This window comes from Macaca mulatta, chromosome 4 (genome assembly GCF_049350105.2).
Source record: "Macaca mulatta isolate MMU2019108-1 chromosome 4, T2T-MMU8v2.0, whole genome shotgun sequence".
NCBI lineage: Eukaryota > Metazoa > Chordata > Mammalia > Primates > Cercopithecidae > Macaca > Macaca mulatta.
In genome coordinates, this window is record NC_133409.1 from 42959835 (window position 1) to 42982264 (window position 22430).

Genomic DNA, 22430 nt, shown 5'->3' on the forward strand with positions numbered 1-22430 from the left:
CTCTAAACTTCTTTTTGCCAAAACAGTGCCATCCTCCACCCAGCTCGCATCCCCATCTCTGCAGGTACTTACGGGCGAGAGGAGGATACTTTTCTAATTAAAAACCTGTGATATATGGCCTGACGAGTATTCTTAAATGTAATTAAAGGGACCACAGTACAGAATATTTCCAACTGGTTCTAGTTTAGCCAATCTAGTAAATGATCCAAAGGGTCCCGTGCTTAGAGGGCAGTAAGACAGTAAAAGCACCCTAAGCCTCCTCCCTGCACAGGACCTGCACCCCCACTGCCCAAGGGACTGCACCCATCTCCACATGACTCACTCTCCCTATGCAACGCATGGGGGTGGGGAAGGGAGCGCCAGTATTATCAGCCATCAGCACCCTGGGGTGAACTGATAATCAGGACAACTAAAAACACACCTAATAAAGCCTTGGAGACACATGGCAAGCACGGTGATGGACTAGAAGCGATTTCTAAGCTGAAATGCTGCTTGAATGCAATGTCAGCTGGATGCTTGGTGAGCAGAAATAGAGAAGGGGAAATGGAGCAAGGGTGGCATAGGGGTGAATGTTGTTCTGATTCCTAAGTTTACCTAAGATTGGGGCCACGGGGTCGGGTGTTCCCTGGGACCTACGTCTCATGCAGCCTGGGGTCCAGAGCTGGCAGGAACAATGGAGATGGGGACCAAAGGCTGTCACTGCTGCTTTTTCTCGAAATTCCCGCCCGGGTCCTGTCTGGGGCTCCCGCCTACGCGCTTATCACGTGCACAGCCCAAACTTTTCAGAGCCAGCCCGAGGCCTGCGGGCCCGGACGCCAGGGTGGTTTTTAGGGTTTTCTTTTTTTCTTATTTCCCTTCTTCTTCTCCACAGTTGATGATTTTCTGCAGAAAAACAACTGCGAAAAAGAACCTATTTCATTTCCAGTTCCCATCACCGCGATTTCCACATGGATGTGACGTGACCCCAGCTTCCGAAATGCCCAGGTGACTCACGCGGGGACACCCCGGGGCGGGGCGAGGGAGTTTCTCCCTGGGCCCGCGGGGACTGGGCGGGGCGAGGCAGCGGGGCGGGGCAGGGAAAGGGGGCGGGTCGGGGCGCGGAGGCCGCGAAAGCCCCTCGCCCCCTGCGCCCTCTGGCGGCCGGCGGGACGCAATTCGCAGCCCTACCCAGAGAGTCACGTGACTTTGGAAAGTACCGTGGAAATCCCCGGGCCTAGACCCGCATACAACTGAAACGGGGAAAAGCAGACTGCGCAGTCTGCAGTCTTCGTGGCGGGCCAAGCGAACTTGGAGCCCGCGGGGGCGGAGCGGCGATAGCGGCCGCCAAGAGAGATCACACCCCCGGCCGACCCTGCCAGCGAGCGAGCCCGACCCCGGGCGTCCATGGAGCGTCGCCTCCGCCCGGTCCCGGCCCCGACCTCCGCCTGCTGGGCGCTCCTGCTTTGACCCGGACTTGGGACTTTGCGAAAGGATCGCGGGGCCCGGAGAGGTAACCACTGCGCCTCCCAGTGCCGTCTGCCTCGGGCTCACCGCAGCCTAGGGCTGCGGATGCATGTTGGGCAGCGACCCCCGGGCTGGCTCCGTCTACCTGGCGTTGGTTTTGCAGCGCTCCTGGAGTGGGAGTTTGTTGGACGTTTGTTTCTGTCTGGGTTTTGAAGTGCTGGGAGTTGAGGTCACCGCTTCAGAGGTTGGAGTGACAGCCCTGGATACCTCCAGCCAGCTGTTCCTTTCGGATAATGCACGGAACTTAAGCTGCAGCTGACTGGTGAAGAGGCGCCCCTCGGGCCCTCTGATCGGGTGGTCGTTGATGCTTTGCTCCTTTCGTGTCTTTTTGGGAGCCAAGCGTTGCATGCTCCTGGCCACGTAGACCTTGCAGAAGCGCTGCGGCTTTTTCCCAAATTGTGCAGGGCCAGCCCGACGGGGAGTAGGGTACCGCAGTGGCCGCCAGCCCGGCGGAGGTGGGGGGCTTCAGTCCCAGAGACAGCTTCCCAGACGCTCAGGGGTCCGTGCACAGGGCTGGGGTCCTGGCGCAGGGTCTAGCTTTTCCAGCTGCAGCAGTGTAAGAGAAGTATGCATGTAGACATGGGTCGCTGGCGCCTGCTCCAGCCCCTACCCCACGGTTAGACTGTCTTTGTCAGCCGGAGTCGTCCCACATCCTGCCACCTGGCCTCTCAGGAAAGCAGTGGCATTAAGTAAGGAAGGAGCTTAACTCTTTTTGAACCCGCTTTGTTTTCAGTTCTCCTCGCCTCAGATCTTCTTGCCTTGGAAAGCCAGTCTGGTCAAGTGTCTCAGGGCAGCATTTTGGTGGAACCATTGTTAATTAAAGGGGCTTCTGGACCCGCAACCTTAATGTACTGGATTATTGAGCAGCCAATGAATGCTTCATTCTCATTGTTTAAGGTGCTGCTTTGATTTTTTTTTTTTTTTCAATTCTTAGTACTATTTTTGATAGGCACATCCCCAAATTTGGATGAGGTATTTGTTGATAAATAATTCATCAATTTCCACAACGCAGACAAAAATATCTGCCCAGAGTGGAAAAATAAAACAAGGGGGAGAAGAGTTTGAGCAATGGAGAAGTTCTGTAGAATCCTAGTGACAAAAGTTGAGAAATTACCTTTAAATAAGACAGAGAGGTAACAAATGTTAAGAAAAAAAAAAAGTTAAGGGTAATATTGCATTGTTTGCCACTTTATAATGTATCTGAAACATTTATTCTTTAATCTTAAGTGTAGAGAGATCCAAGAACTGGAAACTTGGACAGTGGGTTTTGATTTCTAAGGAGGCAGTTTTACAGGCTGTGCAAGGCTAAACCTACCAATGAGATCACACTGGGGTATCCAATATTGACATTTGCATGTCTTGCATATGGTTTACAGCTCTCACTATTTTAGATCTTTGGTGAAAAATCTTTAGATTCAGAAGAGAAAAAAGGGTCAGACAAGCAAAAAGAGATAACACCTCATTTGTTTAAAATCTTCCTATTGCCCATCTCTTTCCATCTGATTGTGGCAGGCACTGTAGCCACAGGTTTGGTGTTGTGGGATTGCAAGGGGCAGGTATTGAAAGACCTGGCTCCTAGGCAAAACTTCGCCCCTGAATGGCTGTGGGATCTGAGCAGTACCTGTAACTCCGTTGCCTTAGCTGCAGACTAAGTTGGTAGTGTGATTTCAAGGAAGGGAATAAGGTCATCTTTGACTTTTAATCCCATCATCAAGCATGGTGATTGGCCTTCAGTAGTGGTCAGGTAGTGCTTGTTGGGTGGATGGGTGGGTGGGTGGGTGGATGGATGGATGGATGGATGATATCGTGAGAGAGACTTTTGCTGTGCCACAAAGGAAAGGTGTATGTGTTATTTTTGTCCTGTTATGGTTTTGCCCAATTCCACCTGTAGAGGACGTCTGACATCAAAAGAGAGCACCATCTGATCCAGAGAATGACTCCCACTATGCCTTTCCCAGCAATCAGATTAAGAATCCTAATCTAAAACTATCACCAGAAAACTCCTCAGGAGAAACCATGGGTCATCTAGTCCAACCTCTCCCCTGTGAGTGGGCCACAAGAATTTAGACCACCTTATTAATGGTGTTAAGAGAGTCTAGACCCACGCAGGAGTAGCTACCCTAAAATCTAGATTTCTTCTCCTCCCTCTTCCATAGGTTTAACATTTTTATTAACTGGAGAGTTGCCCTGGCAAATAGGATGCGGCAGGAATGGAATTAACAATCACTGCGAAATTTCCTAGGGAATGTCTTTGTGCTCTGAAAACTTCTTCATCTTCTTGGAAATTAGGAATTGTGACCAGACACCCTACTAAGGGCTAGTGAATCCGAGCTGGCTTTTTACACTGTTCCATACTGGAGAGATCCCACATCATGTAAATTTGCATCATCCTGCACTGTTGGCATGGGTTGTAGATGCTGGTCTTTGCCGCCTTTCCTCCTTCATTTGCCAGAGTGGCTTCCTGGTGGAAACTTCTTTCCTTGTCTGCTTCTAGACTTTCATTCCTTCTACTAGTTGATTATGCTTAAAGATTTCAGGGTGAAAAGCCAGGCAGACATGCCCCTGTGTTGGTACCTGGAGGGTGATGATAAAATTTCATTGGCAGTTGAGTTAAAATGATTGAGCTCCAATATCTGTTCTTAGAAGTATAGAATTTATTGTTCTATTATTATTTTGTGGTTTTTCATTTTTTGTTTTCGTAGAGACCTGGGTCTCACTATGTTGCCCAGCCTAATCTCAAATTCATGAGCTCAAGTGATCCTCCCACCTAGACCTCCCAAAGTGCCAGGATTAAAGGCGTGAGCCACCATGCCTAGCCTATTGTTAGTCTGTTTCTTATTCTGATATGAAGTCCTATTGGGAGGTTCTGAAGGAATGCTGACTGCTCTTAAAATTACAAAGTATCTTGGTGGAAATGGGCTTTTTTATTGATTAGAAAACATTCGGTTTTAACTCTTTATAAACATTAGAATAAACTTTATGAATCCACACTTTATAAATACTTCTCTTTGGGAATAAAGAGGAAACACCAGCCAGCAGCCTAAGTGACAGCATAAAATTGCAAGATTTTTCATAAAGTATTTTACTGTCCTTCCAGCATAGGGAGGGAGTGATAACTCAAGATTTGGCCCAAGAGTAGGATTGCCTGGTGGTGGTCTGAGGGGAGGAGCTACAGACTTGTCAGGGCTATGTTGAGCCCTTAACTGGCATCCGGTACTCCCCAAATCCAGCGCTGTTCAGCGTGGCCTCAGAATGAAACAGGAGCTTACGTTGGTTTTGAGGAGCAGTACCTGTTGCTGACAGACAGGGTTGGCTCCCTGACAAAAGTTACTGAAAACACGGGTTATTCCCCTCCTCCTCAGTACCCACTCTCTGCCTTCCTTCTCCTGTTTAGGCTAATCTTTTCAAGTGATGTAACTTAAAACAGTCCAGTGTGAGTTAATCTCTGGGGCCAGCTAGTATCCCGGGAGTAGAGGTGCTAAGATCTTTTGCCTACAGATCAGGGTAATGACAAGATCAAACACTGGGGTTTCCTGCAGGCAGCTATATAGGAGTCGTATTAAAGTTAGGCTAATGGAATGGCTTTTTTTCCTTTCCTTTTCAGGTGTTGGAGAGCACAATGGCTGAACAAGTCCTTCCTCAGGCTTTGTATTTGAGCAATATGCGGAAAGCTGTGAAGATACGGGAGAGAACTCCAGAAGATATTTTTAAACCTACTAATGGGATCATTCATCATTTTAAAACCATGCACCGATACACACTGGAAATGTTCAGAACTTGCCAGTTTTGTCCTCAGTTTCGGGAGATCATCCACAAAGCCCTCATCGACAAAAACATCCAGGCTTCCCTGGAAAGCCAGAAGAAACTCAACTGGTGTCGAGAAGTCAGGAAGCTTGTGGCGCTGAAAACGAACGGTAAAACTTGATCTGTTGTGCTTCTTTTGCCTGGGTGATAGCTCCCGCCTGCTGGGTCCCCATTCAAGCTTTACTAGCACAAGCCCAAGCTCAAATCAGTCTTGAGATTTAGTATTGAGACCTTAGTATAGAATCTCTATTCGGGGCATGTGATAATAGCAGACTTGTTTTGTGAATCTATTTATTAAGGATATTTTCTGATTGCGTATATTGCAGAGCACATTGAGGCTTGGAGAATGCATTTGTAAACACCATACCCCGATTAGGCAATTTGTTTCTCATTCTTGCAAATGTTTAATCATCTGTAAAATACCCTTCACTGGCCCGTAATGGAAATGTTACAAGCCTTTAAGTTCAAAAGGAAAGCATGGTGTGAAAACTGGTAGTACATTTGTTTCCCACTGTCATTAGAAAATGCTTGTGATGTTCTTACACTTCTTGAATTGGTAGCATTTTATGGGTTAACCAGTGAATGGCTGTTGAAGACATGAAGAACTTCGTTTGTCTCCTCCTCCTCTCTGACCTAGGTTCTATTGCCTATGCCCTGCAAGGTGAAATAGATAGCTGAAATTTTTAGCATGAATTTTAGACTTCACCTTCATTATTTTTAGGGGTTCTTAGTCACTGAATTCCTTCCTGTCTGTGCTGTTCTGCCAATGGCCTTTACCACTAGTAGCTATTTCCTATTCCAAGCTTTACTGTTTTGTTTTTTAATCATTTCCCTTGGGTAAGAATATGTGCATTAACAGGAATGTCAGAGCATACTGCTCCATGCAGGCACAAAATTCTACTCTATGGATGTGGATAATTATGACAATAAGCAAGTAGACTGTACAAGATCAATTAAATGCTCATAGTCTACATAAGAGCAGGAATCTCAGGTCCTTATATCTGTGACAGTCCCAAGCCATCCTAATAGAAATAATATGTCCAAGGGAAGAAAATCCTTGTTGACAATGATTACGATAAGAACACTAACTTAATTAACTTCATTGGTACATTAACTTTGGCTTTTTTTGACTTGGGTAACTTAGAGTGATTAGTGGACATGGGTTTTTAAATTTTGATTCTGGGGACTCTTGTACATTACCCCAACATCTTGCCTAGACTTATGAAATACTGATTCTTAGAAACATACATAGAAAGAAAACTGGGGATAGCTACTGTCTGCATTGTTCTTGGCATTAAATTAAGTGATACATAGAGGTAGGTAATTATGTGAAGTCATCATCACGGGGTTTATGTGCCTGACAATTTGTGGTTTTAATCCTCTCCCATTTGTTACCAAAAAGAGATGGAGTCAACTCTGGGGGAGTTAGAAACAAAGATTCTGCTGAATTAAAAATGTGGTAGAAAGGGGAAAACCTTATTAAGAGAATTAACTGACTTTTTGCTTTATTTCCTTAAGAAAGGAAATGCTCTATTTCCACTAGAAAAAAAAAAGGAATATAAATAGGAAACACTTATTTTGCAAACATGTCATTTAAATCAACAAGGAGCCACACTAGAAATAAAACTACAAAAGCAGGTGTATTTGTGTAACATTTTCTGGGAAATCATTTTTGGACTCAGAATCCTTTTGTTTCTTCACTTTCAAGAAAACTCCTTAAGATTCTAAAAAACGAAGAAAAGATATTTAGGGAGGGGAGGAAAACAAATGACTTTTTAAATTTGATTTTGATTAGCACCTTTTAAAAAAAATTAATCCTTCCCTTGATAGGAGGGTTCTTCAAAGGCAATATCTGTTTGGGGAGGGGGTGATTCACAAGTTTGCATTTGAGGATATGAGACTGTGGTGAATGAGGAAGGGAGTAGGTGGCATAAAATTGAAACTTCATGTGAAAAATTCCAGCGTCTATTGGCTGCAGCGATTTCACTTGTATAATGAGTAGCCCTATTCCAGCTCACCCTGACCACACCCACTTGGAAAGTCCAGGGTGCACTTCGCAGTTTAAATGTCTACACACCAGAACAAAAAGTACAATAGCTGTTGCTCAATTGCTAGTCAAATAACTTAGCACTGGGGAATTCCAGATGTTACTTAGGGAATTTTATACTGGTGCATCTCAATAAAGAACTGAAAGTAAGCACAAGAAGAAAAAAAGCCTTATCTTTGCTCTAGATTTTGCAAAGGGGAAATTTCAACAGAATGCAATCATTGCTACACGTCTGCCAAGACACAAGGCTTGGGTGATCTTTTTTGTTCATTTGTTTGAATACTTAGCTAGTTTTTCTAAATGTATAAATTGAAGGAATACTGGCTGTGGATATATATTTGAGGTTTTTTGGTTTCTTTACAGTTTGACTATAATTACAATTTGATAAAATTTCAAATAACTTTATTGCCCTACTTATAGAGTAATATAAGAAACAGTTTAACTTTTCTTTATAAAAATTATTTTGCACTTGCCAAAGGAGATTAAGGAGTTAACGTTTTTTGTTTTAAACATTCCCCCAAAAGATTTATTGTTTGGGGGTTGAAAAAAAATGCAGCCCATTGAATTGTGAGTTTTAAACTGGAAATGTCACAAATTAATGGCATACAATTAAACTTGTTTTTTGTTTTTTTTTTCTCAAAATGTCAGCCTTAAACACTGAATTATTTTCAAATTTAGACACCCAGGTGCTTTTTAACTTTTGTACTTTACAGTTACTAACAAGCAGGTTTGCATAAGGCATTTTTGAGAGCCGGACTAGCAGGCCATAGGTAATTCAGTGTTGTCAACGCCACTTTACACACCAGGAGAGGAAACTCCCAGGGCCCAAAGGCTAAAGTGGAATGGTCAAGTCATTTGCCATTGAGTCACAGCCAGACCATCCCTGTCTAGCAAGCCATGCCTGCTTCCTGGTTTGTGCGTGCAGCCTTGTGTGTGCTTCCTTAGAATTAGAGAGCAGCCATGCCAGTGCCTTCACCGGCAGATCAGGGGATGGTAGGAAGGAATGGGGCTTTAGAGACCGTCACTCACTGCCCTCATTTCACAAACAGGAAAAATGCCCAGAGAGCTCAAGGAATTTCCCCCAGGTCACCTGAACTAGGTAGGAGCAGAGTTAAGCTAGAACCAAGGTCCCCTGGCTCCTCTGCAGTTGGTGTCATTCATTAAAAAGAAGAATAAAAAGAACTGTTTTTTCCTTAAAGCTGTCATCATCTTATGAAATATCAGTTTGCCCTTGACTAGGAAATTAAACCAAATTAAACCATTCAGTCCACTAGAATAGCAGTAGGGCTGGTTTATTCTGAAACCTTTGCTGGGCCTTCCATGCAGATAACTTGACTCCTTCTCTTTTCCTTTCTGTCCTCAGGTGATGGCAATTGCCTCATGCATGCCACTTCTCAGTACATGTGGGGCGTTCAGGACACAGACCTGGTACTGAGGAAGGCGCTGTTCAGCACGCTCAAGGAAACAGACACACGCAACTTTAAATTCCGCTGGCAACTGGAGTCTCTCAAATCTCAGGAATTTGTTGAAACGGGGCTTTGCTATGATACTCGGGTATGTTTTTCCCCGTAATTATCTACTGACAGAGCTCCATGGTGGGCATAGGGTACCCCTGGACGAGTCCCTGCCCTCTGGTAGCATCTGATGGACTAGGTCACATGAATTTGTCTAAGCGAAGCATACTCAATGGAAAACACCAGAAACCTCCAGTGGGACTCACCCAAGGCTCTTGCCCTGTTTTTGGTTAGCAGATTCCCAGCTGTGCATCTGTTCCCTGTAGCAGCAAGTCTTTTGATCATGGCCTTTTCCACTGGTGTTTTGTTGTTTTTCGGTTTGATTGCCCTTAGCTTTGCTGAGCCAGCCAATAAGATTAAGACACGTGCCTCACCATCCTCAGTCACAAGTTTGGAATTTTTGTGAACATTTGGATAAGGGGCTGCAATGTGATACCTCATCAGGGATTTTTTTTTTTAAAGCAGGTGCTGTCCCGTCCTCCCCAACTTTTGAGTTTGCCTTGTAGTGGAAAAAAGTAAAGGAAGAAAATGGAAATGGGGAAAAAAGGGTGATCATTTGAATGATAGTTTCATGAAAGGGGAAAAATAAGCTGAGTTATATAAATGAATAATTGTAGAGTGATGTCAGAATGACTTTTTAGTACAGGGAGTACAGGGTACATTCAAGCTTTTTTTTTCCTTTCTTTCACCCCCCTCCCCTTAGAACTGGAATGATGAATGGGACAACCTTATCAAAATGGCTTCCACAGACACACCCATGGCCCGAAGTGGACTTCAGTACAACTCACTGGAAGAAATACACATATTTGTCCTTTGCAACATCCTCAGAAGGCCAATCATTGTCATTTCAGGTGAGATGCCTATAGATCACATATCTGTACTTAAATGCTTTCAGCTTTATGGCTTGGCTCGTCGAGAAAACCACACTGCCAAAGTTCAGGTAACAGAGTGAAATGGAATTTGATGAAAGTCACCTAAGGGTCTCATTTTTCTTTCTCTTTCTTTGAACAGACAAAATGCTAAGAAGTTTGGAATCAGGTTCCAATTTCGCCCCTTTGAAAGTGGGTGGAATTTACTTGCCTCTACATTGGCCTGCCCAGGAATGCTACAGATACCCCATTGTTCTCGGCTATGACAGCCATCATTTTGTACCCTTGGTGACCCTGAAGGACAGTGGGCCTGGTGAGAAAACTGCATTAATTCAGATTTGTAACTAGACACTGAAACATCAGGGGTTTTTTTGCTTCTTATTGAAATAATCTTATTTAAGTATCTTATTTTTATTTAAATGCATTGTTCTGTGACTTGCTTGGTTAGTAAGAGTAATGCAATAGCAATAACTCATAATACCCTCATATCTTTTTGAATATGACTTGGAAAGTACTTTCATACATGATAAATTAAGGCACATAGTGCCTGTTATGGAACAAGTAAATGCCTGTCAGGTTAGCTTTTTTATTTCTTTTTGAAACAGGGTTTCCCTCTGTTGTTCAGGCTGGAGTGCAGTGGCACAATCATGGCTCATTGCAGCCTCAACCCCTTGGGGACAAGCAGTCTCCCGCTTTGGCCTCTCAAAGTTACAGGCATGAGCCACCGTGCCTGGCCTGTTGGCTGTTATTTTGATAGCTTCATGTGGAAAAAGCACTGTGCTTTGGATATATTATTTTATTGCATTTTTATCCTCTTAGCATTCTTGTCAGATGTAGGGCTTGGTAGCCTTATTTTACAGATTAGACAGTTAAAGCTTAGAGAGGTCAACTGACCTGCCTAATGCCACACAACTTGACAAAAGCCAGGATTCAAACTCAGGTCAGTCTGATTCTAAAGCCTGGGACTTCAACCAATAAGATCCACCCCCTCCAGGCTGGTTAATATTCTGTGAGTTTCCTGGAAACAGTGCATTTTTATATTAGATTGTAGCACATTCTGTTTTCCCTTTTGGGTTTAACTGTGGCTGAGAATAGTTTTCTATTCTGTAAATTATATATTTTACACACTTTCAAAATGCGATCTACTTACCTATGGCCTTGTTTAGTAGAATACGATTTTACTTATGTGTTATTTTTTTTCCCTCAGAAATCCGAGCTGTTCCACTTGTTAACAGAGACCGAGGAAGATTTGAAGACTTGAAAGTTCACTTTTTGACAGATCCTGAAAATGAGATGAAGGAGAAGCTCTTAAAAGAGTACTTAATGGTGATAGAAATCCCTGTCCAAGGCTGGGACCATGGCACAACTCATCTCATCAATGCCGCAAAGTAAGCAGTTTATGTTCAGCTCTCTCCTGTGTCATCTGTAACTGTCTTTAACCTCAGCCACCTGAGTTGCTGCCACCCTGAAGCTCAACAGTAGAGTGATTTGTGGCCAGTTTCTGCCAGTGGGAAACAAATTCAGAGCCTTGTGCATGGTTAGAGAGGATTCTGTAAGGCCGTACTAACTTGGGTTTCAAATCGAAATAAGTCATTTATCCATATTGAGTTTCCTAGATATCTGGATCCCAAAAGCCAGAATTGCAGAATTATGGGTTTTCAAAGTGCATTTACATCAAGGATAGTTGTTGTTTTTTGTTTTTGTATTTTAATTACTCTGGTACGTATTAAAAAGACTAGCAAGTGAAAACACTTGGAAACAAAAAGCTTTCTCTCTTGGCTTCTTGGTAAGAACAGGCACATCAGACATAGCTGGGGCTGTAGAATTGTTCCTGTTGCAGCTCATGATTCTGCCACATGGAATGGGAGGAAAGCCCCAGAATGCCCATTGTGCAGGTATCTGGTCTTTAAACGTTGGCTTTATGTTAAAGAGATGCCTGTTTCTGAGCACTTGAGATGCACAAGAGATGACAAGGAGGCCGTAAGAGAATCTGTCTCTCAACGTGGAGATTAGCAAATTACAGAGTCAACAGTAAATAGGCAAGTGCCTTTGAGTGTGTCTGCATCTTAGTTACTCATGGCTGCTAATGCTGGTGGAGACCAGACACAAGTTTAAAGTTAGTAATAGCAAAATACCCAACCTGAGGTTCCAAAGTAGTTTGTGCTATAAAGTAGACTAGTCCCAAACGAATGGCCTGAGTGATGTTTTACTCAAAACTTGATCTCTGAGAAATTAAAGAGTCAGCTGATTTTTTTTTTTTTTTTTTTTTTTAGCCCTTGTTTTAAAACTATCTATAATTTTTGGATGGACCAAGATTGATTAAATGAAACTGTGATTTTAAAAATAAGGAAGTCTTAGCAAACTAACTGACATCATTCTTGACTCTAGAACGTGTTGGGAAATGTGTCAGATCATGTTACGTGAAAAGTGTGAGCTCTTCATCACAGGCCTGCGTTTCAGTTAATGGTTCTGCAATTCTTGCCATAATCCATATTCTAAAACTTTGTTCTGTAGGCTAATGATGTAAAATCTTGTGTGTGATTTTGTGTAGTCTCATACATATTTTTTCTTTTTGGTCTTCAGGTTGGATGAAGCTAACTTACCAAAAGAAATCAATCTGGTAGATGATTACTTTGAGCTTGTTCAGCATGAATACAAGAAATGGCAGGAAAACAGCGAGCAGGGGAGGAGCGAGATGCATGCCCAGAATCCCATGGAATCTTCCCTGCCCCAGCTTTCTCTCATGGATGTAAAATGTGAAACGCCCAACTGCCCCTTCTTCATGTCTGTGAACACCCAGCCTTTATGCCATGAGTGCTCAGAGAGGCGGCAAAAGAATCAAAACAAACTCCCAAAGCTGAACTCCAAGCCGGGCCCCGAGGGGCTCCCTGGCATGGCGCTCGGGGCCTCTCGGGGAGAAGCCTATGAGCCCTTGGCGTGGAACCCCGAGGAGCCCACTGGGGGGCCTCATTCTGCTCCACCGACAGCACCCAGCCCTTTTCTGTTCAGTGAGACCACTGCCATGAAGTGCAGGAGCCCCGGCTGCCCCTTCACACTGAATGTGCAGCACAACGGATTTTGTGAACGTTGCCACAACGCCCGGCAACTTCACGCCAGCCACGCCGCAGACCACACAAGGCACTTGGATCCCGGGAAGTGCCAAGCCTGCCTCCAGGATGTCACCAGGACATTTAATGGGATCTGCAGTACTTGCTTCAAAAGGACTACAGCAGAGGCCTCCTCCAGCCTCAGCACCAGCCTCCCTCCCTCCTGTCACCAGCGTTCCAAGTCAGATCCCTCACAGCTCGTCCGGAGCCCCTCCCCGCATTCTTGCCACAGAGCTGGAAATGACGCCCCCGCTGGCTGCCTGTCTCAAGCTGCACGGACTCCGGGGGACAGGACGGGGACCAGCAAGTGCAGAAAAGCTGGCTGCATGTATTTTGGGACTCCAGAAAACAAGGGCTTTTGCACACTGTGTTTCATCGAGTACAGAGAAAACAAACGTGAGTGAAATGGTTGACTTCCTAACATAGCAGCTACTGTCCAGAAGAGGTTTTGTTCCTGACCTTTAAGGAAAAAATCCCGTGTGGGCAGTCAGGCAGAGTGGTCAGGACCTACCGTGCTTTTCTACTGGCTTGTGCATGGGACAGCCACGGTGGCCCTGCCAGCTGCCCATGGAGGCAAAAGGCACTGCGTGGTTATAGCAGCTCCTAATATCACATTCCAAAAACCAGAGTGCCCTGTAGACAGAGCTCATGGGATTTGCTTTTACTAGACCGTTCAGGTCTGGCGTATCTAAGACAGTCTTAAACTAGACTTCTTTTGCAACTTAGATATAATAGAACAATCTTAAAATCTGAAGAGTAGTAACTGGAGAGAAGGAAGTCTCTCTTGACACTGTAAGGAAACAGATGTGGTTTTGGAAATCTCTCGTTTGAAAGAAGGGTGACCAGGTAATGCCTGCTCTTTGCCCTGTTCCTGTGACCAATCAGTGCTTCAAGTTCAAAATGAGAGATCGGTAAAGCCAAAGATGTTTCCATAATAGTGTTGTTATTATTTCTTTTGCTGAATTTATATACTTAAATATGTACATATATATATTTCTATATATTTAAGGCTGGCCTAATCTGTATTTGGAACCCATTTATTTCTCTAATGTCAGCATCTCTGTATCTGTGGGGTGACCCCTATGTGGTACTAACTAGCATCCACTCTCGTGTAGATTTGGTCGCTGCCTCAGGGAAAGCCAGTCCCACAGCCTCCAGGTTCCAGAACACCATTCCGTGCCTGGGGAGGGAGTGCGGCACCCTTGGAAGCACCATGTTTGAAGGATACTGCCAGAAGTGTTTCATTGAAGCTCAGAATCAGAGATTTCATGAGGCCAAAAGGACAGAAGAGCAACTGGTGAGACATTTTGAGGAGTTTTCCCTCCCTCCCGTGTGTCCGGTGCTTTTTACTGGAGCGTTGGCTTCCAACAGTGACAAGCAGGCTTTCGTCTCTGCCAGGTTCTGTCCCCTCATGATAAAGGATTAGTTCAGAACCTGAAGGGGAATGTCCATGTCACTGTGGCTCCCCAGGTCCGAAATGCTGCCACCGATTTTCATGCTCCAAGAATACTTTTGAATTCATTTTAAAAACAAAGAAACACAGCCATTGCATAAAACTTCTTCCAGCCCCCAGAAAGCCAGACCGTGATCAGAGGCTTCTTTGATTTGTAAGAGAAGCACAGACATCTAAAAAGCAGCCCTTCTTAAATAATCGTTTATCACAAGGAGCGAACAGACAGAGCTTGCCGGGGGCCTGCGCTTAATGGTACATCAGAAAAGCCAGCTTTGACAGATACAGGTGTGTCGCCTGTTGTTCACATAATGGTAGAGAAGCTATCTAAGAACAGTGGTTATTGGTCCCAACAGAAGAGAGCCAGGGAAAGTTTGCAGGCCAACTTAGGCTTGACGGTTTTCCTCAGCCTCCCTGGGGGCCAAGTCAGCTTTCCTTGAGATTGGAAGGAAACATCCTTCAAGAGCTCTGGCTCATAGACTGCGGTGCTCTCCTGTTCCCTTGCTCAGGCAGGTAAAGCTCTTTGTAGACTCCACACTATCCAATGAGATTTCACTGTGCTGTCCCTAAGAAATGTGAGCAATAGTTTCCTGACTTTTTAATGATCCGTCTGTTCTTTCCACTCAGAGATCGAGCCAGCGCAGAGATGTGCCTCGAACCACACAGAGCACCTCAAGGCCCAAGTGCGCCCGGGCCTCCTGCAAGAACATCCTGGCCTGCCGCAGCGAGGAGCTCTGCATGGAGTGCCAGCATCCCAACCCGAGGATGGGCCCCGGGGCCCACCGGGGTGAGCCTGCCCCCGAAGATCCCCCCAAGCAGCGCTGCCGGGCCCCCGCCTGTGATCACTTTGGCAATGCCAAGTGCAACGGCTACTGCAACGAGTGCTTTCAGTTCAAGCAGATGTATGGCTAACCGGAAACAGGCGGGTCACCTCCTGCAAGAAGTGGGGCCTCGAGCTGTCAGTCATCATGGTGCTATCCTCTGAACCCTCAGCTGCCACTGCAACAGCGGGCTCAAGGGTGTCTGAGCAGGAGAGGAAAGATAAGCTCTTTGTGGTGCCCACGATGCTCAGGTTTGGTAACCAGGGAGTGTTCCCAGGTGGCCTTAGAAAGCAAAGCTTGTAACTGGCAAGGGATGATCTCAGATTCAGCCCAAGGTTCCTCCTCTCCTACCAAGCAAGAGGCCAGGAACTTCTTTGGACCTGGAAGGTGTGCGGGGACTGGCCGAGGCGCCTGCACCCTGCCCGTCAGGACTGCTTCATCATCTTGGCTGAGAAGGGAAAAGACACGCAGTTGGGTGGGTTGGAGAAGCCAGAGCCAGTCTACCTCCCCTCCCCTAGCATCTCTCAGAGATGTGAAGCCAGATCCTCATGGCAGCGAGGCCCTCTGCAAGAAGCTCAAGGAAGCTCAGGGAAAATGGACGTATTCAGAGATTGTTTGTAGTTCATGGTTTTTTCCCTACCTGCCCGGGTGCTTTCCTGAGGACCCGGCAGAAATGCAGAACCATCCATGGACTGTGATTCTGAGGCTGCTGAGACTGAACATGTTCACGTTGACAGAAAAACAAGCTGCTCTTTACAATATGCACCTTTTAAAAGAATATTTTAGTGGGAAGACGTGTAACTCTTTGGGTTATTACTGTCTTTACTTCTAAAGAAGTAAGCTTGAACTGAGGAGTAAAAGTGTGTACATTTATAGTATACCCTTACATTATGTATGAGGGATTTTTTTTTTTTTAAATTATATTGAAATGCTGCCCTAGAAGTATAATAGGAAGGCTAAATAATAATAACCTGTTTTCTGGTTGTTGTTGGGGCATGAGCTTGTATATACACTGCTTGCATAAACTCAACCAGCTGCCTTTTTAAAGGGAGCTCTAGTCCTGTTTGTGTCATTCACTTTATTTATTTTATTACAAACTTCGAGATTATTTAAGTGAAGATATTTCTTCAGCTCTGGGGAAAACGCTGCAGTGTCCTCTTGAGAGAACATATTTGCTTTGAGTCAGGTTGTGGGCAAGTTCCTGACCACAGCGGGTAAATTGGCCTCTTGGGTACACTTTGCTTGCCTCCCCGGGAAAGAAGGAATTGCATCCAAGGTATATATATTCATCAAAGTTTCGTGCTTCTCCTTATGAAACTCCAGCTACGTAGTAAAAAACCATCCTCTGTATTCTGTTAATGCCTCTGAGTGTCCTACCTCCTTGGAGATGAGATAGAGATAGGGAAGGAGCAGGGATGAGATTGGGGATGGTCACAGGGAAAGATACGGCCTTTTGTGATGGTTTTATTTTCTGTGTTAACACTGTGTCCTGGGGGGCTGGGAAGTCCCTTGCATCCCATGGTACCCTGGTATTGGGACAGCAAAAGCCAGTAACCATGAGTATGAGGAAATCTCTTTCTGTTGCTAGCTTACAGTTTCTCTGTGTGCTTTGTGGTTGCTGTCATATTTGCTCTAGAAAAAAAAAAAAAAAAAAAAAAAAGGAGGGGAAATGTATTTTCCCCTGAGATAAAGGCTGTCATTTTGGAGGTCTGTGCTTATGACCTGAAAATATATGTGCTCTATAACTCTACACAGCCTTTACTCATATTATTAGACATGCTTTCCCCTTAGAGCTCCCTAAGTTTTTTCCCAGACAAATCTTTATAATTTCTTTCCAAAGATATCAAATAAACTTCAGTGTTTTCATCTAATTCTCTTAAAGTTGATACCTTAATATTTTGTGTTGATCATTATCTCCATTCTTAATGTGAAAAAATTGAATTATTTATACTTATTATAAAAAGTATTTGAAATTTGCACATTTAATTGTCCCTAATAGAAAGCCACCTATTCTTTGTTGGATTTCTTCAAGTATTTCTAAATAAATGTAACTTTTCACAAGAGTCAACATTAAAAAATAAATTATTTAAGAACAGATTGTGATGTTTTCCATTGATGAATGCTGAAAGAAAAAGAAAGGCTCGGATATTAAGACTGTGCTTCCTAAGCAGCTTTCTTTTGAGGCACACCTGAGCAATGCACACATCTCTCATCCATGGTAGCAAGGCAGCTTTTCATAAATAATAACTGTATGAGGTCCAGGCCCGGTCCTCAAGCACAAGGCCCCGCTTGACAATGAGGACACTTTTCCTCTGATGGGAAGAGGAAAGGGATGCTAGGACCCTGTGGCCCTTCTAAATTTCCTGCCCTAAACTTTCATAAAGTGAAGAAAGAGAAAACAACAGGGAGGAGGAGGAAAGACAGGAAAGAGAGAAGAAGGCAGGGAGGAAGGAAGACTGATGTAAGATCTCCTGGGTCAGACAAAGCAGAGGAGGCAGCATGGCTGTGCTGGCTGCCAGAACTAGGAAATTAAAAAATAACACATTCCTCCATGTGCAAGCCTTCATCCCCACCTCCCATCCAGTACAAATGGACTCACAGACGACTGATTCCGCAGGACTGTGCAGCTCCCAGATTTTTTTAAGCTCCTCAGGTGATTCGGATGATCAGTCAGATTTTAGAATCACACTTTAAAAATATATTTATAATCATTTTTTAAAATTTTAACTTTTAAAGTAGAAAACTTTAATGAAAAAGTGACAAGTACTATAAAGAGCCACTCTAGATGTGTGGTATTATTTCTGAGGACGTGGTTCTGTTCCATTGGTCTGTATCTCTGTTTTGGTACCAGTACCATGCTGTTTTGGTTACTGTAGCCTTGTAGTATAGTTTGAAGTCAGGTAGCGTGATGCCTCCAGCTTTGTTCTTTTGACTTAGGATTGTCTTGGAGATGCGGGCTCTTTTTTGGTTCCATATGAACTTTAAAGCAGTTTTTTCCAATTCTGTGAAGAAACTCATTGGTAGCTTGATGGGGATGGCATTGAATCTATAAATTACCTTGGCCAGTATGGCCATTTTCACGATATTGATTCTTCCTATCCATGAGCATGGTATGTTCTTCCATTTGTTTGTGTCCTCTTTTATTTCACTGAGCAGTGGTTTGTAGTTCTCCTTGAAGAGGTCCTTTACATCCCTTGTAAGTTGGATTCCTAGGTATTTTATTCTCTTTGAAGCAATTGTGAATGGAAGTTCATTCCTGATTTGGCTCTCTGTTTGTCTGTTACTGGTGTATAAGAATGCTTGTGATTTTTGCACATTAATTTTGTATCCTGAGACTTTGCTGAAGTTGCTTATCAGCTTAAGGAGATTTTGGGCTGAGACAATGGGGTTTTCTAAATATACAATCATGTCATCTGCAAAGAGGAAGGGTTATAAACCATGCTGCTATAAAGACACATGCACACGTATGTTTATTGCGGCACTATTCACAATAGCAAAGACTTGGAATCAACCCAAATGTCCATCAGTGACAGACTGGATTAAGAAAATGTGGCACATATACACCATGGAATACTATGCAGCCATAAAAAAGGATGAGTTTGTGTCCTTTGTAGGGACATGGATGCAGCTGGAAACCATCATTCTTAGCAAACTATCACAAAAACAGAAAACCAAACACCGCATGTTCTCACTCATAGGTGGGAACTGAACAATGAGATCACTTGGACTCGGGAAGGGGAACATCACACACCAGGGCCTATCATGGGGAGGGGGGAGGGGGGAGGGATTGCATTGGGAGTTATACCTGATGTAAATGACGAGTTGATGGGTGCTGACGAGTTGATGGGTGCAGCACAGCAACATGGCACAAGTATACATATGTAACAAACCTGCACATTATGCACATGTACCCTAGAACTTAAAGTATAATAATAATAAAAAATAAATTTAAAAAAAAGAGCCACTCTATAGCCATCCTCCAGTTTCAATAATTACCAACATTCTGCCCAATTTGTTTCATCTATCACATCCTCTTTTTTGTTTTTCCTGAACTCCTTGAAAGCAAATCCCAGATATTGTGTCTTCATACCCATAAATATTTCAGTGTGCATCTCCAATTCATCAGAATATGTCCTTTTAACATAACCACCATTATCAGAGCCAGCTAAATTATTTTCTTCTTTAATATCCAAATTCCAAGTATGTATTCTAATTTCTCAGTTTATCTACCATACAAGACAAAGTCTTATTGCTTTCGTTTATTAAGGTTCTTTTTGTTTTTCTTTTTTTAATGTTTGGCAATATTTATTAGGACATATACCTACCTTATGATCCAAAAATTCCAATCCTAGGTATACATTCAGTGGTATACACTCTACTCCTAGCTATACACCCATAAAACAGAAATACATACATATGTTCACCAAAAAATGGTAGTAAAATGTTCATCTCAGCAATATTCATAACAGCTCCAAACTTCAAATGATCCAAATGTTCATTAACAGGAGAAAAGAGAAATACATTGTGATGTATATTCATACAATGGATTATTAGATAGCAGTAAGAGTGAACAGGCACCTTAGTTCCAGTTACTCAGGAGGCTGAGGTGGGAGGACTGCTTAAGGCTGCAATGAGTTATATGGCTCTTTTTTATTTATTTATTTATGTATTTATTTTTGAGGCAGAGTCTTTTTTAAATTTTTTTTTATTATACTTTAAGTTCTGGGATACATGTGTAGAACGTGCAGGTTTGTTACATAAGTATACACGTGCCATGGTGGTTTGCTGCATCCATCAGCCTGTCATCTACATTAGGTATTTCTCCTAATGCTATCCCTCTTCTACCTCTCAAGCCCCAATAGGCCCCAGTGTGTGATGTTCCCCTCCCTGTGTCCATGTATTCTCATTGTTCAACTCCCACTTATAAGTAAGAACATGCAGTGTTTGGTTTTCTGTTCCTGTGTTAGTTTGCTGAGAATGATGGTTTCCAGCTTCGTCCATGTCTTTGGAAAGGACATGAACTCATCTTTTTTATGGCTACATAGTATTCCATGGTATGTATGTGCCACATTTTCTTTATCCAGTCTATCATTGATGGGCATTTGGGTTGGTTCCAAGCCTTTGCTATTGTGAATAGTGCTGCAATAAACATACATCATACGTGTGCATGTGTCTTTATAGTAGAATGATTTATAATCCTTTGTGTATATACCCAGTAATGGGATTACTGGGTCAAGTCATATTTCTGGTTCTAGATCCTTGAGGAATCACCACACTGTCTTCCACAATGATTGAACTAATTTACACTCCTACCAACAGTGTAAAAGTGTTCCTATTTCTCCACATCCTCTCCAGCATGTGTTGTTTCCTGGTTTTTTTGTTTGTTTTTTGGTTTTTTTGAGACGGAGTCTCACTCTGTCACCCAGGCTGGAATGCAGTGGTGTGATCTCAGCTCACTGCAACTTCCACCTTCCAGGGTTCAGGCAATTCTCCTGCTTCAGCCTCCCGAGTAGCTGGCACTACAGGCACCCGCCACCACGCCTGGCTAACTTTTGTATTTTTAGTAGAGACGGGGTTTCACCATATTGGCCGGCTGATCTTGAACTCTTGAGCTTGTGATCCACCAGCCTGGGCCTCCCAAAGTGCTGGGAATACAAGCGTGAACCACCATGCCCGGCGTTTCCTGACATTTTAATGATCGCCATTGTAACTGGCATGAGATGGTATCTCATTGTGGTTTTGATTTGCATTTCTCTAGTGACCAGTGATGATGAGCTCTTTCTCATATGTTTGTTGGCCGCATAAATGTCTTCTTTGGAGAAATGTCTGTTCATATCCTTTGCCCACTTTTTGATGGGGTTGTTTTTTTCTTGTAAATTTAAGTTCCTTGTAGATTCTGGATATTAGCCCCTTGTCAGATGAGTAGATTGCAAAAATTTTCTCCCATTCTGTAGGTTGCCTGTTCACTCTGATGGTAGTTTCTTTTGCTGTGCAGAAACTTTAATTTAGTTAGATCCCACTTGTGAATTTTGGCTTTTGTTGCCATTGCTTTTGGTGTTTTAGTCACAAAGTCTTTGCCCATGCCTATGTCCTCAATGGTATTGCCTAGGTTTTCTTCTAGGGTTTTTATGGTTTTAGGTCTTACAGTTAAGTCTTTAATCCATCTTGAGTTAATTTTTGTATAAGGTGTAAGGAAGGGGTTCAGCTTCAGCATATGGATGCCAGTTTTACCAGCACCATTTATTAAATAGGGAATCCTTTCCCCATTGCTTGTTTTTGTCAGGTTTGTCAAAGATCAGATGGTTGTAGATGTGCGGTGTTATTTCTGAGACCTCTGTTCTGCTCCATTGGTCTATATATCTGTTTTGGTACCAGTACCATGCTGTTTTGGTTACTGCAGCCTTGTAGTACAGTTTGAAGTCAGGTAGCATGATGACTCCAGCTTTTCTGTTTTTGCTTAGGATTATCTTGGCTATATGGGCTAGTTTTTGGTTCCATGTGAAATTTAAAGTAGTTTTTTCTAATTCTGTGAAGAAAGTCAATGGTAGTTTAATGGGGATAGCACTGAATCTATAAATTACTTTGGGCAGTATGGCCATTTTCACAATATTGATTCTTTCTATCCATGAGCATGAAATGTTTTTCCATTTGTTTGTGTCCTCTCTGATTTCCTTGAGCAGTGGTTTGTAGTTCTCCTTGAAGAGGTCCTTCACATCCCTTGTAAGTTGTATTCCTAGGTATTTTATTCTCTTTATAGCAACTGTGAATAGGAGTTCACTTATGATTTGGCTCTCTGTTTGTCTATTATTAGTGTATAGGAATGCTTGTGATTTTTACACATTGATTTTGTATCCTGAGACTTTGCTGAAGTTGCTTATCAGCTTAAGGAGATTTTGGGCTAAGAAGATGGGGTTTTCTAAATATATAATCATGTCATCTGCAAACAGAGACAATTTGACTTCTTCTCTTCCCATTTGAATACCCTTTATTTCTTTCTCTTGCTTGTTTGCCCTGGCCAGAACTTCCAATACTATGGTGAATAGGAGTGGTGACAGAGGGCATCCTTGTCTTCTTCCTGTTTTCAAAGGAAATGCTTCCAGCTTTTGCCTATTCAGTATGATATTGGCTGTGGATTTGTTATAAATAGCTCTTATTATTTTGAGACATGTTCCATCAATACCTAGTTTATTGAGAGTTTTTAGCATGAAGGGATGTTTGAATTTTGTTGAAGGACTTTTCTGCATCTATTGAGATAATCATGTTGTTTTTGTCTTTGGTTCTGTTTATGTGGTGGATTACATTTATTGATTTGCAT

General features: G+C 43.2%; 1 protein-coding gene and 1 long non-coding RNA gene across 6 annotated transcripts in view; one reads left to right on the forward strand and one right to left on the reverse strand.

Annotated features, from left to right (window-relative positions):
* LOC114677502 (uncharacterized) overlaps positions 1-2187 on the reverse strand; it is a 43585-nt gene extending 41398 nt beyond the window's left edge. Inside the window, exon 1 of the long non-coding RNA XR_003728821.2 lies at positions 1589-2187. This is a non-coding gene — a long non-coding RNA (uncharacterized LOC114677502). The remainder of the gene's footprint in view (positions 1-1588) is intronic.
* TNFAIP3 (TNF alpha induced protein 3) lies at positions 1170-17210 on the forward strand. Of its 5 annotated transcripts, none has more exons than XM_077998604.1 (9): positions 1170-2192; positions 5108-5417; positions 8718-8908; positions 9572-9719; positions 9880-10050; positions 10945-11125; positions 12321-13240; positions 13960-14141; positions 14922-17210. In XM_077998604.1, the coding sequence occupies exons 2-9, from the start codon at positions 5123-5125 to the stop codon at positions 15204-15206; spliced, it is 2373 nt and encodes a 790-aa protein (XP_077854730.1). In that variant the 5' UTR covers positions 1170-2192; positions 5108-5122; the 3' UTR covers positions 15207-17210.
* Positions 17211-22430: the final 5220 nt, after the last annotated feature.

Coding starts and splice junctions, on each gene's coding strand:
- TNFAIP3 (XM_077998602.1), top strand. CDS start 2,350: ATGTACTGGATTATTGAGCAGCCAATGAATGCTTCATTCTCATTGTTT. Junction 2,401..5,107: donor CTTCATTCTCATTGTTTAAG/GTGCTGCTTTGA, acceptor TTTCCTTTTCAG/GTGTTGGAGAGCACAATGGC. Junction 11,126..12,320: donor CATCTCATCAATGCCGCAAA/GTAAGCAGTTTA, acceptor TTTGGTCTTCAG/GTTGGATGAAGCTAACTTAC.